This window comes from Botryllus schlosseri, chromosome 16 (genome assembly GCF_051294905.1).
Source record: "Botryllus schlosseri isolate E-star chromosome 16, Bs_hap1, whole genome shotgun sequence".
In the NCBI taxonomy this organism is placed as follows: domain Eukaryota; kingdom Metazoa; phylum Chordata; class Ascidiacea; order Stolidobranchia; family Styelidae; genus Botryllus; species Botryllus schlosseri.
The window spans coordinates 18,390,466-18,408,447 of NC_137251.1; the positions used below are offsets into that span (position 1 = coordinate 18,390,466).

Here is a 17,982-nt window from a genome sequence, read left to right on the forward strand (position 1 = left end):
GGAAGGGAAAGTGATGATTTGCATCTTGATAAAGGCCTGCTCTTGTGACTTTTGTATCATACAAAAGCCACAAGGATTGCAATCTAATTCCCACCATGATGAGTTAAAACAGTGGTTCTCAACCTTTTTCACCTCGCGGACCGGTAAAATTTCCAAAAATGTCTGGCGGACCGGTGAACTTTCAAAATTGAAATGAAGCCAAAATGTAAAGTATGTAAGGGTTTTTTGCAATTATATGGTGCTAGAGTGTGACATTTAGAGGGTTTTTATCGTAATTAATTATCTTCATGATGGCATCCATGTGATATTATGGTAGTGAGTCGGCTGAGTCGAGATAAAATTGCCTTGCCCAGATAAACGTGCTACCGCCGAGAGTCGATTACAGTCTTTCGCGCCGAAGGCCGTGGGTTTACCGACCACGCCAACACGAATAATATTCTTCTCTTTGACAACATCGAGAGAAGAAGCGTTGTCGCCTGTACTTGTGAGCACATTCATTCTACTCAGTGTAAGCCGAAAGTCTATGCAGCTTAATCGCGCCAATAGCGAAAATTTCCGATCATTCATGACTGAATCGGTATTCTCGCAGCCGAATTTTTGGCACAACCTTCGTATAGTCCCATGTTAGCCTGAACTTGTGTTGGTACGTCGCGGCGTGGTAATGGCTGACGACGAAATGCCTATTTATATAAATCAGCGGTTCTAAACCTTGTCTCCAGCCCCCCCCCCCCCTCAGGGGCGATTTGGATTTTAAAGGGGGTGGAAACGCCAAGGGGGCGAAGTGAGGGGCGCTGGGCTCATGAGGCGGTATGGGGGGCCTCGCAGTAGATGATATAGTAGAGGCATATGATTATATAGTAGAAAAATAGTTGTATATATCCCTGAGTTATAATTCAAAATTGCCTTTCGACAAAATATGCGAGATCCCGAAATTTTGAGTAAGGGCGGTTTGGGAGTCCCAGTTACGGTCCTGCCCGACAGGAATGAATCGAAAACGAATGATCGCACAAACTGCGCTGTTTAGCGATGAGTCAGCTCGTATATGTTGTGTACTTGCGTCGCCTTCAACATTGCATCTTGAAATTAAGGTATAAAATTGTAATATACCTCGCGGACCGGCAGGAATGTCGTCGCGGACCGGCGGACTGCGAACCACTGTTCTATACTATCTTCTTTACTTTCATTCAGTGTGCATGCCTCCTCTTTACATCGCCTAGGCCAAGGTGGGTGTCCGATTCCATAGACAACTCCTATAGTCGCTTCGACATCTTCCTTTCTTTTCATTGTATCGCATTTTTTTGTGGTGTATTGAACTGATAAAATTGCTAATATACCAATGATGAAGTCTGTTCTGCAAATTGTGAATTCAAATACCGGTGAAAAACTTTCAGACCCTGCGATCGTCGCGAATCACTTCAATGAATATTTTTGTAACGTAGGTCCTAATATTGTCTCTTCTCTTGCGAAACCTGCGTCAGCCAGGCCGGAGCTAAGATCGACATCTCAGTCTGGTATGCTCGATCCTGCCAATCACGCCGAAGTAGAAGTAGCCATCCACAAACTGAAATCCAACAAGGCTGTCGGCAATGATCAAGTCCCATTTTTTAAACTTCATGATAGAAAGCGGTGTCATTCCAAGCTATCTGAAAACAGTCAGAGTGGTACCGATACACAAAGCTGGGGTTGGAACTAATGTCACTAACTATACAGACCGATATCTGTTCTTCCGTGTATTGGTATTGTCATCGAAAAGCGAAGCGCGAAAATTTTTCATGGTTAGTGAATGAAATTGGTTCATTATATTGTTACTTGCATATTGCAAATACGTTTTCATTTTCAGATTTACCGGTATGGCTAATAGAAGTAGTGTCATCGAACATTCAGAGGTCACTTAATTATAGACATCTATTTTTTTGTTCAAATTTAGCTCAAGCCTGTTCAAGCAGCTCATCTTGAAGTTATTAGAGAAATGGTTATGTAGGCCTAATCACAGGAGAAAACGGATTTTGTGAACATTTCGAAGTCTCCGTGATTGACTTTACGTATCCAACCATTTATTTTTTACACAATGCCCAGTAAAAAACCTCTATACGCAGCCTCTATACGCAGCCAAATATTTGTATCAGTGGGCTAATGGCAATTTCGCCTCGTGATTTTCGTAATTTGAAAAATATAAATTAGGCTATCAATTATTTTGTAAATTCGCTTCGCTTCGCAGTCCATCCTCAAGATTACCGGACCACGACTGACCTATCGATCTCGCTTCCCATGACATGCCGCCCTATTTCTTGTCGCTTTCTTTTTCTATACTGTATTCTTTACTTTCATTCAGTGTGCATGCCTCCTTTTTACTACGCCTAGGCCAAGGTGGGTGTCCGATTCCATTGACAAATCCAAGTCGCTTCGACATCTTCCTGTCTATTCATTGTATCGCATTTTTGTGGTGTATTGAACTGATAAAATTGCTAATAAACCAATGATGATGATGATGATCGTGGACCCCTGAAAATGCTTCACGGACTCCCAGTTGAGAACTACTGAACTAAAGTTTGAAGAAGTGCTACTCAAGTAGCACAAGTAACTCCCTATGTTTTCTACTCAATTAACAGTATAATTAGCAATTTTTGTGACACGTGAAAACTACTTCAAGTGACAGAAAAATCTAAGTATTTGTGGTCGGGGGAAGGGTGGTCGCACACTTTCGACATTTCGTCGGAGGTGGCTACATACGAAATCGCAACATGTATCTTTTCAGGTAACGCAAAATGTTTATAATGATGCACAATACCCATTGGTAGAATATTTGAAAATAAAACAGGAATACATTCGTGTTAAAATTAATAACTGGGTGCAGTACCAAATTCAATGTGGGCAGATATCTCCATGACATTCCCAGTAGATTTACTAGTTACACAAAGCACGGGGGGTGCCGTATTCCTGGGGGGGGGGATCCTTCTGGGTAGCCCCCAAGTATGCGGGGGGGATGACCCCACATTGTCAAGAGTTTTGACCTCGATTGGATTTCGCCGAATTTGTGGGAGGAATACTCATCTGGGTCTTGCTCGACTGGAGGGGGGGCTGACCGCACCAGCTACTTCTGGATTTGGATTTATCCAAATTGGTGGTGGTGATGATGGGGGGGGGGGTGAACCTTGCCCATTTGCAAAGTAACCTTGGCCATTTGACAACTTTCTTGTCCATTTGCAAAGTAAATCCTTACCCATTTGTAAACTTTCTCATTTGTAAACTTTCTTGCCCATTTGCAAAGTAAATCCTTACCCATTTGTAAACTTTCTTGCCCATTTGCAAAGTAAATCCTTACCCATTTGTAAACTTTCTTGCCCATTTGCAAAGTAAATCCTTACCCATTTGTAAACTTTCTTGCCCATTTGCAAAGTAAATCCTTACCCATTTGTAAACTTTCTTGCCCATTTGCAAAGTAAATCCTTACCCATTTGTAAACTTTCTTGCCCATTTGCAAAGTAAATCCTTCGCGTTTGAAAAATTTCCTGCCCATTTGCAACTTCAGAGAAAATCAGTGCGGGAGCGGGTGTACTCTGATGAAAGTATGGATTTTCGGGTTCGGGATTTGGTCAAATAGGCGAGTGGTCACCCACCCCCCGCACCGCAAACTTGGGCACTACCCAAAATGACCCTCATCCCCCAGAAATACGGTGACCCCTCGTCTATTTGACCAAATCCCGAACCCGAAAATCCATACTGATCCACGATCGGATTTCGCCGAATTTGTGGGAGGCGGACTCATTTGGGTCTTGCTCGACTGGGGGGCTGACCGCACCAACTACTTCTGGATTTGGATTTATCAAAATTGGTGGTAGTGGTGATGGGGGATGCGGGGGTCACATTTTCGAATTTGGATTTCGCCGAATGTGTGGAGGGAGGCCTCATCTGGGCCTTGCTCAACTGGGGGGGCTGACGACCCCACCATGTCGTGAGTTTTGACAGCGCACCAACTAAATCTGGATTTGGATTTATCCGAATTAGTGGTGGTGAATCTGGCGATGGGGGTCACATGGTAGCACGAACTAACTGACGTCCGTTTGGGATGAAGATCTAGATTTTTTTATTTGGATTTGGATTTCGCCGAATTTGCGGGAGAGGACCCATCTGGATCTGGACCCTGTCGTGATTTTTGACCGTTCTTAGCCATTTGCAAAGTGAAATCAATCCTTACCCATTTGCAAACTTCTTGCCCATTTGCAAAGTAAATCCTTACCCATTTGTAAACTTTCTTGCCCATTTGTAAAGTAAATCCTTACCCATTTGTAAACTTTTTTTCCCATTTGTAAAGTGAGAGCACCAACCCTCCTCCAGCAGGCAGCACTGCCGCTGCAACGATTGTGTTGCTGCCTCATACCGTTATAGTCGCGGGATGATGTGTGTAATTATTAAAACAAAATTTACGTACAGGAGCCCAACTCAGATAGAAAAATGAGGAATCGCATTCATAGCTAGGGATATTACAGGAAAGTTTCCGTGATTTTTAATTTCGCGCCCCTGAGAAATAGCTCCAGGGTATCAGCAGTGTTGGTGCGATTGCATGCGCAATGAGAACAATCGCGTGCAAAAGAAAGTCAGTCGCTCATAAATCAAAAACTGCACTGGTATTTGAAATCTAACATTTTTCTTGTTAAAAATCATATGCAAGAATCAGGTATGTTCCCTAGCCGGGGGGAAGTTGTTTCCTATAGAAATTGTAATTTAAAAATCCAAATTTCACTTTTTCATATAAAATTGAACAGTATATTCATATTGAAATGGACCCAAATATTTTAGGCTGACACTTGTCAGGTCCTCACCCCTCAGAGGTGATCGTCGGCAAGACGTCAACTAATACTTGGAAGGAACATTGTATAGGCCTATCAATCGTATCACTAGATATGACGTCACCAGCATATTCGAAATTTCATGCTGATGACGTCATATTCTGTGATACGATTGTCTGTCTAATTCTATGCTATTGCTACTTTCCGCACTACTAACAATATCACACACTCTTCCACTCACACCTGACTTACGGTGCCATATTGTGGTTTCAGCCAAAGCCAAATTCTTGAATCGGATTAAAAGCCTTCACAATATAGCAATCCTTTCAGGCTGTAGCTCACTAGATGATCTCCCGATTACTTCTCTACAACCTGGTTCTGAATTGAATTATATATACCGTACTTGGCTTCGTATTCATGTATATTTGTATTTTTCATTTTCATGGAACCGATTAAATTCTTTAGTTGCTGACAATTACCCCTGACGAGTGCCAGCCGAAAATATTCGGGTTTATTTCAATATGAACATGAACATTCTATTCAATTTCATATTGAAGTTCTGTACCTCCGACTCCGAGAAGCTCTTCTCATATATAAGCCTCATCTGCACATGATTCAACACTCGAGGCTTCCACGTGATTTGCGTTTCAAATTCCTCAATTCCACATCCTAAATCTGAAGATGTTTCTATCTGAGCAGTTAGACGTACCGCCGGAATCGGTGTCCTGTGCTCACATTATGTATTGTTTTTTTATTTTTTATTAAATTACTTCAACTTGGAAAATCATCGCTGCTCACCTGATATATCAAGCAAAACGGCCAGCGATTCCAATCAGGCGGTACCGGTACACTTTATCAAATCGTCCTACTTTTAATATTATCACAATCTTGCGATTATTGAGATGAATAAAATATTTGGAGCATCAAACATATTAATTGCTAACACTTGAGTGTCTTATCGGTTCCAACCTTAAATTTAACATTATCGTATTTTTATGGTGATGCGGTTGTTCATATACGGTACAATGTTTTTCAATTCTCTACTAGTTGCTGACGCCTGACGATAACCCCTGACGAGTGTCAGCCAAAAATATTCAGGTTCGTTTCAATATGAATATAACATTCATATGACACTCGTCAGAGCAACTCGTAGATAATTGAAAGAAGCACTTTTATCACATATTATTCATTTGATGTTCTGTACTTCCAAGAAGCTGTATGAATAAGTTTTTTAATAATATATTTTATAGTTCTTTTTGTGTGATAACTAATTGAAGTTGAATAATATACGCTAGTATTCATCCTGTGCTATATCTTGCCGTACATGGAATTATGAAGCTCACTCTGTGGCTTCTAAAGCAAACCAGAATCCCTGGTCGTGTTACTATTGGCAAACATCAAATGCCTCATTTCATAACTTCAAAGCAAAGAGAGGAATTTGTGTCCAATATCAAAATCGAACTTGCCAATGAAATGTGGTTAACGAGACCTTATCTTAAAGAAGAGGAGGAAAAATATTTACCGAACGGGACCAGATTTACATCTCCCGAAGTACGTTGGTTAGAGACAGAAGAAAAGCAACCTGATGATGAAGTCAACGAATATAATAACCTCAAGTATGGAATAAATATACCTCCAGACGTATCTTTGGAAGAAAGATGGGAACCGTTACACACAGAAGGGAGATGGGAAGAAATGGATCGAGTGCCGAAAAGCAGATTTCAAAAGTACTCGGACATGGCGTTGGTCGAGAAACTGCCGGATCATTGGCCAAGGGCCGAAGAAAAGTGGGAGGAGTGGGAGAAAGTGAAGGGAATTAAACCGAATCCAGTTGTGAGGGATGACAATACGTGAAATGATTGAAATATTGTATTGGGTCATGACTAGAGCTGGGCACAATTATTCGAGTACTGGAATCTGAATCTGCTCTATGTTGCCACTGTACCATTCTTTCGATCAATGTATCGTGGAATAGCCTACTCATAAATTGTCTGTAACATTTATTGGTGTCTAGTTTGCCTAGAAAATGTGTTAAGGCATATTTTGGTCGACTCCAAATTAGCCTGCGAACTCTGGAAGCGCTAGAGTCCACTGTTCAGGATCACTGTTACAGCTCAAGTCTTCTTTTCATCATGATAGTTTGGTTGTGATTGCCTCGTTTCTATTCATTTATTGTCGATCTAAACGTATTTATTGTCAAATCTCAGATACATATATATCAAGGCGAGTAAGTGGTCAGCGCTATAAATATGACTGAAATTGACATCGAGAAATATCGTAGCAAGCGTGGAAGAAGCGATATGCTGGGAAAATCGATCGTTTTTACGAAACCAAAAGAGATTGGATCATTCTCGTTGGATGGGAATAGGAAATTTACAAACGACCGCAGCCAACTTTCATTTTTTGAAGACAGTTCAAACTTGTCCAAGAACATGGATCTTAACGACGGATATAAGCAACGATTTGTTAAAAGAGACGATAATGTCAAAGAAAGATTGGACAATTTATCGAGATGGTTCATTTCGAATTTGCACAAATTTCATCAACCTGAAAATGATACCGACGTTAAAGCGATCGGCAAATTCCCGGATTTTATACTATGGAGAGGGCACATGACAAAAATCATGTGCACTCCTTATGAAAATCAAGATGGATGGACTATGGCTGCGCAGAAATTTGGATCTACGATCTACATCAGCGAAATCGAGACAGCAGAAGCGAGGACACAAAGATTGAATCAAACGGAAAAGCAGAATTTGATGATGTATTGGGGTGTCAGGTTTGAGAAATACATGACGAGATCTGACTGTGTCGATCGAAGGAATCCAAAAAGGTCTAGACTTACGCCCGTAGATCAAAATGCAGTCACTGTTAACACAAATGAAGCCTTTTGTAGTGTGATGAGAACCAAATTGAATACTCATGATATAATACACAGCGCCGAAGTAGATTGCTGTTTGCAAACCGGTTCTGATCTTGACCCACCGGATAATTACGTGGAACTGAAAACAAGTAGAGAATTTTCTGCACGTAAGCAGGAAGATAATTTTCATCGTTACAAAACAAAAAAATGGTGGGCGCAGTCTTTTTTAGCCGGGGTACCGCAGATTACTTGCGGTTTTAGGGATGACAATGGTGTAATCGTTAGAATTCACGATTACAAAACTTTGGATTTGCCGAGGATGGCAACTTGCGTTCCCGGTGGAGGCTGGGACGCCAATGTGACGTTAGTTTTTTTGGACGAATTTTTTACAGAGGTCAAAAACGCTTTCAAAAAGTCTGGTGATGAATCGATTATGATTTTCTCGTGGAAGCAGGGCGATGATAAAATAGGAATTGAGCGTTTTGATGGTGATTCGGAGCATAGGTTTTTACCGGAATGGTATGTCTCTACGTTGAGACACATGAAATTTGCATCATAATTAGTACTCCCAAAAGTAGACGCAGGCATACCTCGTCAGCTACTGTTCATCTCTGGAAAAAATGATTTTTTTAACTTACTGCCACTGATTAGAAGTTCTAGTTTTGGTATTTGCAGAAAGAAATTTGCATTGTAGGTATCAACCCAATTCTTTTATGATTTATGACTATTCAATTGATTTTATATTAGCTCTAATGACTCTGTGTTTGTGCAATAAAGATGTGAAATGTTTTAGTGTGTGTCAGTCGCTATTTCCATGGATGCATATTTTGAAGGTACCGTTGCTGTAATCTAGCTCACATTTTTATCAAGTGCTTCATTTATAGTATCCGGGTGACTCGATTTTTCAAGGTACACTCTCAGGCCATCACAACATTGTGTGGACTGGCCACCAAGCCTGGAAATTATGGATTTGATATTCAACTATTGGATACTATGATTTGTATATGACTTTTTATATTTTCTACAGTTAGTAAAATATATAGCTACTATGAAATGTAATCGTGCATTCGCAGCCGCTACCGAAAAAGTCACATCGTCAAAAGTAAAAGTCGTCTCTTGGTCGCCAAAGTTTGATTTACTCGCCGCAGCTACAGAATCCGCCAAGTTATTTCTGTTCCGCCTCATTACAAAGGAGAAAGTATGGGTGATTTCCGGACCCGACAACGATGCAGAGATAATCTCAATGTGCTGGAGGCCGGACGGTAAAGTCATTGCTGTCAGTTACAGCAACCCTGACCCCGGAGTGCAATTTATATGCATGGAAACGCACACAAGGTGCAGAAAGTTCAACTTGGATTTAGAGCAGACCGCTACTTTATTAAGATGGGTCGATGTGAACTGTTCGATACAGCAATCTTTTACAGATTTGGGTATAAATAGCAAAGAGTTCCTTCCGAATGTACCCATATGGCAGCCTGAAACAAATCAGAAGAAAAAATTAACTGCTAACGAGCCTGTAACGAACTCATTCAACGTGCTGTCCATATGTGATGATATGTGTAGAATTTTTCTACTCGCAAATGGGCTGTTTCCGATAATCCTAGTAGACTATTCAGATTCCAACATACTATCGGCAAGTTCGATTTTAGATTTGCATCTGAACTCCGAGTTGAGTGAGTTGTTGGTGGCTGTAACTAGTCCAAACGAAGACGGTTTGGAGTCTACGTGGTTGAAATCAATGCATCTACAAACCGAACTAATTGATATGATGTCATTCAAAGCAGCTACTGAAAAAGCATTTGAGATTTTATCGCTGGAAGCATATCTTGGAGAAATATTAAACACAGTTACTGAAGAATGTGATGTCGTCTCGCAAGGCATGGAAACTCATCTCATCAATCATTTTGCGAAATATGCTAAATCCACGGACTGCATAGGCGAAGATCTTTTGCAGATGTTGATTTGGGGTAGCGTCCCTTATCATTTGAGATCGATTTTCGAAGAGCACGTCACTAAAAGAGATATTAAAAAACTAATCTCGCTTACGGAATCTACTTACACAAAGATACAGCAGGATTTGACTTTAAACTTCCAAAACGCGCTCATGAATTTGTATTACCATCTCACGGAATTGAAAGGAGTGATGTTAGGTTCTAAAGGCGTACTTCCATTATCGGTTGATGATATACAGAACTTACTGGACACTGCGTGCGCGCTAATGTTCAAAACAGCCGAACTACTGCAAGTTATTGACGCAAGTTTGAAAAATTTTAATTTATTCTTTCGTTGGTTGTACGTTAGAACGGCCCAAATCCGTAAGGAGTCTGTCGATCACGTGGCGTTAGTTCCGAATAAAGACATGATTTTTGTGGCTGACTTCATCAACGAAAATTTTTCTTTTCGAAGCCAATCCGATTCCAAAAGCGGAAAACAATTTCAGTTAGACAAAGTCAACCAGTATCTCAAAAACGAAGACCTCATATCTCCTACTAAAGTTGAAAATAATGAATGGTTGGAACTGGTTTTGAGCAAAGTGACATTGTCTGATTCAAAAATTATCGTAAAACCTCAAACCAATCAATCGTTGCGTCAACTGTTTAATAATTTGTCTGATCAAATCAGTAATGTAATACGTTTACCGAAATTTACAGACGCTAAGTCGTTCAAATCGAGTCATAAAATCGAGTTGTTTCGCGCCATTTCTGATGATGCGTGTAGCGTCAGATTTTGGACAAAAACACAAACTACGGGTGTTATAAATCGTGTAAACTGTGAGTCAACGTATGCTTTTGGAGTAAAAAATAGTGGTGACAGCACGGAGGCGGTTATGTGCGTGCCTAACGCTCACCCTTATGATTCTTTGAGTGTAAGGTTTTCCTTTGAAGATAATTCTGATGAAACTGTTGTGGTTCGTGATTTCCAACCGTACAACGATACCACTGTCACTTTGCTTTTGAATGAATGGGGACATAAATTCTATTTGGCGCAAATGAAGATTACATCTGTGATTGAGTATTTACAGCAAAACGGTTTGGTGCTACGCCATTCGACTGCTAGTAGTTTGATTGGAACTGAATGTCCGTGGGTTGACGCTTTGCCTTTGTGTCGCGATGTGAGAGAGTTGGATATGAGACAAGATTTCGTGTCGATTGCTGTGACTGGGTCTAGAAAGGTTTCGTGTGTTTTGGCTTCTGACGCGCGAACTATTTACCCTTTCATGATGGATTCAAGGGACGAGGAGGACGAAGATGATGAAGAATCTAGCATGTCTAGCGAAGACTGATATGCACACTGATATACTGCAGTGAGGTACTGCGGACTGGAAAAAAATTGAGTACCTGAGTGATTCGATTCTGAAACGAGTATTCGAGTATCACTCATTATGGCGCCGCAACAGTATTGAAGATGTGAAAAGTTTCAGTACTGGAACAATATCAACTATCATTACTCTAATCATTACAATTGATACTCGATTCAGATTCGAGTACTGGAATCGTATTGCCCAGCTCCAGTCACAATATTGCACGTAAAATACGAATATGCTTTTTCTATTTGATAAAATATTTCTCTGCATGCAGCAGAGCATTTGGTATATAAAAACTGTCATTTACCTGGCTCGATACAATGGAAGTGTCACAATGTACAGTCGTTCATGTCCCAATACATTGCTTGGCACAAAATTTTTATTTAATACATTACAACCAATGTACGAAACTGTTATGGTGAAACCATGGAAAGGTATGCTAGGATGTATTTAACCGTCTCTTCGAGTTCTTCAAAACCAATAAGCTGAGCATGAGTATTCAGTTTATATATGAAGGAAGCCGAGCGGGATAGTGTAATGGTGATGAGTCCGACTTCTTATTGGAAGGTTGTGGATTCAATCTCCGGCGGGGTCAGACCAACCAAAGACTGGAAAATTGGTATCTGCGTAGGGTTAACATACGTCCTCTTTTAAGAGAATTTGTCCTCTTTTTCGAAAATTTAGGTCAGATTTAGAACAGATTGCGAGTGATATGCCGTAAATTAGCACAGAAGTGACTCTCCGGCGGGTATTTCGGAGTGAAAAACGGTGATTTTGACTCTGGCCAGAGAGATGACCGTTTTTTTAGTTAGTCATCCACCTAGCAATGCGGAAAGAAAAACGGTATTTTGAGCTATGAGCGGAAAAGATGACCATTTTAAATTCACCGGTTTTTGAGAATTATTCTCCGTTTCTGCAAGTCTCAGATTTGTGAAAAAGTGTCCTCTTTTTAGATTTCCAAAATATGGTAAGCCTATATCTGCGGCTATCTCGCTCAGTTTTCCGGGATAGCATGGAGGAGAAAAATCATGGCGGTGTGGACTAGATAATCTTTCCGGAAAGGTATTGCGTCGTCGAAGCATCTCGGTTGTGCAGACGAGAATAAATCTGATCTCTCTCTGATGCAACACTTTGATGTTGAGCTCTCAAGTATGTTTCGTTCTCGTTCAGTAGTTCGTGGATTCGATTGACTCGGCCTGATAATTAGGCTAGGGTTTACCTATACCCAGGGTTGCCACCGACATAGACCAAAAAATAAGGACAGTCGAAAAATTAGATTAGCATGAAAAAGCGTTTTTGAACATACTTTGTATTTATAAGAACCGTGGTACAAGGGCGTAGCCAGAAAAAATATTTGGGGGGGGCGAAAAATTCGATGACGTAAATGAGCCCCTCCCGCCTAAAGATAAGGAAAAATGGGCTAAAACGATGGTCTTGGGCCCTTATTGGATGATTAACACAACATCTGACGCGATCTTTATGCATATATTCCGCTCATATAAAGTGATGTGTGATTGTAGAAAACTCTGACGTCAATACTTTGGCGCGAAGCGAGAAAAATTTTTGGTTTAAGAATGAAAATTATTCATTATATTGTTACTTGCATATTGCAAATACATTGTCATTATCAGATTTACCGGCAAAGCTGATAGAAGTGGTGTCATCGAACATTCAGGGCTAGTACACTTGAACTATGTTCATAACACACGGCCAGACTATTTAGAGCAGTGGTTCTCAACCGGTGATTCGCAAAGCCTTTTCAAGGGATCCACGAAAACTCCAAATTTGCAAAATGGTTGATAACCTAATAATAATAAACTATTTTTGGTTTGTTTTAAATTAGAGAGATGATGAAGCACTTTCGCTTCATAACTGCTGAAAGTTCAGGACTCACATAAACAGAGAATGGCCGTCTGAGATGAAATATTCCACCGTGCAAAGTCATTTTAATTGCCAATAGCCTACTTATACGAACACATTGCTGTTTAGGGATGTTTTGCTGGGGTTTTGGAAATAATTGTATGCCGAGATCCATTTTCTCCTATGAAATACACCAACCGCTATTCCAGAATAACTTCACGATGAGCTGCTAGATAGAAATGACTAGGCTGGAGGATATATTGATCCATCTATATGTTGCCATCATAGCCAAATGTGTCGTCTGACGCGTTACGCGTTATTATTACATTCGCCACCACCTATCTCTGTGGAAATGGATTCTCGGCACTCGTTCATATCAAATCGACGACGTGGATTTTCAAGACATAGCCCTGTATTTCAAGAAATGCAGCTACAGAATTCGCTTTAAAATAATAAAAAGTCGGTGTTATTTTCAAGAAAGGTCATTTCGCTGTTGTTTATCACTTAGCCTACAGATAATAATTGCACAAGACAGATGAAGGTTGCATGATAATAGAGGCAAATTTGAAATAAGAACTGGGGGTCCGCCGGGGTAGCCTACGTGAAGGTGCAAAGAGGGTCCGCGACGACAAAAAGGTTGAGAACCACTGATTTAGAGTTTGTATAGGGTGGACGCTGGACGGGACAGTTGTCATTTATTGCTGTTACTTCATGACTTGCGGAGAAAGCTGTCACCACTCAAGAGATCTCTCACACACAAGGTCGTAGCTAGAATTACATTTTTTATTGCGGGGGGGGGGGGGGCGGATTTTTATGAGTTTAGGGAAGCTCTCCCGTGGGAACACCTCGCAGAACCGTACATCCTGCCATGGGCAATTTCATCACTACCCTTTATTCAAACGATTCTTAGACGCACGCACACACATACCCTATGGAAGCTTCCAGTTGAAAAGCAGTGTTCATTTCGGACCTAGTCGCGCGGAGCGTACATGTTTTTGAGTAAATCAAAGTATTTGATCAATAATATTGGTGCGTTTATATAAGCAAGTGGATTCGATTCTTAATAATTACTTCGTTGAAGCACGATTATTTAGTGCTGACCTCTGGTAAAGATTGATGCTAGTTTAGAGATTGGAATTGCTGATATATATACCAGACCAAATTACAAAACTCCTTTGATCAGACTCGTGCGATTTCAAATTAGCACTTTTTAAAGGGAGGTGGCGATATTTTCCTGTGCCAGTCGAATTCATGTCGGAGAAGTCTGATTGCAGGGACAGGATCATTAGGCGCCAGCCATTTAAGTACCCGAAAATCTATATCGAATACATGCGTCGGTCGGTCAATTATTTTGGGAGCGCACTTTGCGAAGTCGCATGTAACCTACTTTATATGTCTTCGTGTGTCCCGTAACGGGAATTGTCGGAGCTAACAGTCCCCAATCCCCATACTGAACTGACAACCCTAAACTCAATCAACCCGACGACCTTGAGTTACTCTCGTGTATCTACTGGTACTGTTGTATTCTCATAGTTAAGAATGCAGCTAAAATCAATTGTGGGTATTTGCGGAAGATTTTTTTTCGGGACACCGATAATAAAATCAAGACAGTCATGATCATAGACACTAAATCGCGCGAAGCGCGAAGAAATTTTTAGGTTGCATTCATCTGCCCTAAAATAATGTCACTATTGATTTTCCGAAAAATTTTCCTAAAATTTGGGGGGGGCGATCGCCCCTTTCGCCCCTCGCTGGCTACGCCAGTGCCGTGGTATATCACATTCCATATTATTCGCCAGAAACAATCTGCTCCAGCAACTCCTTGTTATTAGAAAGTGCTCACGACAGCTCAGGTCTAGGTTTACCTTTACTCAGGGCCGAAACAGCACTTCGTCAGCCCTCCACCCAAAAAATAAACGTTGGACTTGCCCCCCCCCCCCCCATAGGGTGATAAACCAAACTTCTTCACCTCGTTGCGATTAGAGGCGTCAACCAAGATGGAAAAAGACCGTACACCATGTTTAGACAAAATCATTTTTGAGCGTACGGAGCAAGAACTCCAGTAACAATGCTTGTAGTCCTGGTCCAGGCCGAATAAAACTTATTTGTGATACTGAAATCGGGGAATATTGCTTTGAACAATTGCGATGTGCAATCGTTGGTGAGGAATGATTTCTGGCGTTTGACAGAATGGAATGCCCAGGTAACGTCTGCAGCAGCAGCCCTGTCGTCTGTGGTCGTTGGTGCTCACTGCTCATTGACTTGTAGAAAAATTATTCATCGACTGGCTCTAATTAATCATTATGACACACTTCTTGTGTTTGGGGTATCAATGTGAGTTTAAATGGCGGTCTTTCCTATGGCCTCCAGGTTAATGTCACAATTGCAGATATTGCAATGTGCGAAACACTCGCCCTTAAAACTTCGTTAGATACCTTTGAATTATCTCTCATAATCGTCACGAAAAACGTTTTTACGCCTGCTCATTTTAACTAATCAGATTTAGCCTTACTAGTAGCTAAAACTATGTGCGCAAGTGCAATATAATTTAGAACAGTGGTTCTTAACCTTGCCCCCAGCGCCCCCCATGGGGCGCTGGCGATGTTGAAGGGGGCGGAAACGCTCAGGGGGCGATATGGGGGGCGCTGGGCTCAGGGGGAGAAAAATGGCTTCGCAGTAGATGATGTGGTGATAGGACATATCCTTAATGAGTATTCAGAGCAAATTAACACCGAAAACTTCGTTACATATAGCCTTCAAAATACATATAGGTTTAATTGTCCATGGGCGCCTAAATGACTGACACCGAATGTTCCTGTCTTGGAAATCTGAACCCCAGAAGACGAATTCCATCTGCCAGGGAAAAATTATATGTCAGTGAAGAAATACCAATCTGAAATCGTGTGCGTCTTTTAGTTTAGTACGATTGGGCGACAGGGATATTCCTGTTGGGCGATATCACCGTTGAGCGATTCTATATTTTTTGATATTGCAGACAGGGGGTCACGAAATAACATCATGCAACGAGGTCATACCAACGGGTTCGCCTGCCCGAATATGTTTAATTATTGGTAACGGGCCCTACAGTTTCCAAGAAACCTCACAATGTTCGCTTTAAGTTTTGATGAGTCTGCGCACACTCAACAACTCGACTGCGCTGACCCTTGGACAACAGTGCGTAACGACTAAAAAAAGGTAATAACTCCGGATTTGTTGTGCGCAACGTAGATTTTCTGTGCGCAGAGACCGTGTCAGCACTGCGCACGTGCGCAGCTTAGAGGGAACATTGCACCTAACTCAGCTCTACCGGTGAATGTGTTTACGTGAGCAGAGAGAGGATAAAAATTGATCTCAATTTACATGCAATTCCCGATGATATTGACCAATTCAATCATTAATTAGTGAAATTTTCCGCACTTCGCGCGACTAGGCGAGAAAAGCTCCCTCAGTAAATGTACACCCAATGTAGATACCTAATAGGCTATCAGCAAATAGCGGACAGCCTAATGGGGGACTGGGAGCGAAGTCCCCCGGAAGTTTGGTTTATCACCCGATGGGGGCCCAGGACCAACGTTTTATGTTTGGGGAGGGGGGCTGACGAAGTGCTGTTACGGCCCTGGTAACGAATAATTGTACCTGCGGGAACGCCCGAATATGTATAATTATTAATTACGTGCCCCTTATTTTCCTATACAACAGCTCACTCAGCGCTACTGGTAAATCTGATTACGTGGGCTGAGAGGATAAAAAGTTTATAGCGACTTATAAATGTAATTACCATGCATTATAGCAAATTTTGGTACCTAGGGCGACCAGGCCACACAAACTTTGCTGACCATCAAAATCACGATATGGGGTTCGTGGGGGCAAAGCCCTCAGAAGTTCGGTTTATCACGCTATGGGTGCGAAAGGCAATCGTTTTTAGGGGGGTTGACGAAGTGCTGTTACGGCCCTCCCTCTTACTCATTGTCTTTATTACATTCCTTACAATATGAAGTTGAGGGGGGCGCTGGAGCACGATAATTTTTGAAAGGGGGCGCTGGACGAAAAAAGGTTAAGAACCACTGGTTTAGAACAATGTATCAATGACTAATAGCTTTACTACTTTTTAATCACTGTGTCGACTGCACTGCGTCTTTTTTCACTACGCAATAAATGCTGCCTTCTCCACAGCTTGAGCTGATTCTGCTGTAGACCAAACAGCAGGAACCTGGTACTGCTGTTTACTGATAAAATGACGTCCGCTGTGGTAGCTTGGTACAGACGAAACCACTCACGGCCCAAGCTATCACCACTTTGAAGTCAAATCTTATGGTGTGTAGGGGAGATGTGGTACCGATGGATCACTGGGACCGAAAATACTTGAAAAATTCTCCATGATAATTCCATGATGACACTCCGTTAATTTGTCTACAATTACATGCTGACAGAATCTTTCCTCACATGCAAAAAAATTCGACCTGCGTGAGTTATGGGGTCTGTGACGAATGATTTACGTTTTAGGGGGTGTAAAGAAAATTTGGATCGACATTTACATTTTTCTATATCACCTTTCAGACTAACAAACCCGCCATAATTTTTGATGTAAAGTATAGGGCTTGAATCAGGTTATATAATGGCACATATTTTTTGAATCAAAACCATCATCGAGTGGACTATTTTCAAGTCAATTACAATATTTATGGGGTGGGGGACCCATGGTAACATAGCCAAATCAAGTAAAATAGATGGACCAACTAATCACTTAACAACAGAAACTCGCCGACATATATATACGCTGTAAATCATAGTTACATGTGGTGTTTTATCGCTACTACGACGTATTTGAAAGTCAAAATGTCGATTTGCGGGTTATATGTATGTGGCATTAATTTTGTAAGTTTAGGCGTAAATCAAAACATGATTTTATGCCAACAATTGAGATGATATAATCTAGGCTTACCATATTTTGGAAATCTAAAAAGAGGACACTTTTTCATAAATTTCCAACTTTCAAAATCGGAGTAGAATTCTCAAAAACCGGTTAATTTTTCCCACTTTGTGACTGGTTAACTAAAAAAAAAAAATAAGGTCATCTCTTCCGCTCAGAACTCAAAATACCGTTTTTCTCCCCACATTGCCAGGTGGATGACTAAAAAAAAATAAAAAAAAAAATAAAAAAGGTCATC

At 41.1% G+C, this 17,982-nt stretch overlaps 3 protein-coding genes and 1 long non-coding RNA gene across 4 annotated transcripts; 3 read left to right on the forward strand and 1 right to left on the reverse strand.

The window, feature by feature from the left end:
- Window positions 1-1,349: 1,349 nt before the first annotated feature.
- LOC145459001 (uncharacterized) lies at window positions 1,350-4,333 on the reverse strand. Its single transcript, XR_013921254.1, has 2 exons — window positions 4,281-4,333; window positions 1,350-1,643 (listed from the first exon to the last, which is right to left on the reverse strand). It is a non-coding gene; the product is annotated as an uncharacterized LOC145459001 (long non-coding RNA).
- A 1,704-nt stretch (window positions 4,334-6,037) lies between these two features.
- Window positions 6,038-6,995, forward strand: LOC145458998 (uncharacterized). The gene has a single exon (XM_080337514.1). The coding sequence runs from the start codon at window positions 6,120-6,122 to the stop codon at window positions 6,639-6,641; it is 522 nt and encodes a 173-aa protein (XP_080193640.1). The 5' UTR covers window positions 6,038-6,119; the 3' UTR covers window positions 6,642-6,995.
- A 41-nt stretch (window positions 6,996-7,036) lies between these two features.
- LOC145458995 (decapping and exoribonuclease protein-like) lies at window positions 7,037-8,677 on the forward strand. Its single transcript, XM_080337511.1, has one exon. It carries the CDS (start codon window positions 7,037-7,039, stop codon window positions 8,207-8,209), a length of 1,173 nt encoding a protein of 390 aa, XP_080193637.1. The 3' UTR covers window positions 8,210-8,677.
- Window positions 8,678-8,698: 21 nt separating this feature from the next.
- On the forward strand, window positions 8,699-11,364 carry LOC145458994 (anaphase-promoting complex subunit 4-like). Its single transcript, XM_080337510.1, has one exon. The coding sequence runs from the start codon at window positions 8,699-8,701 to the stop codon at window positions 10,931-10,933; it is 2,235 nt and encodes a 744-aa protein (XP_080193636.1). The 3' UTR covers window positions 10,934-11,364.
- Window positions 11,365-17,982: the final 6,618 nt, after the last annotated feature.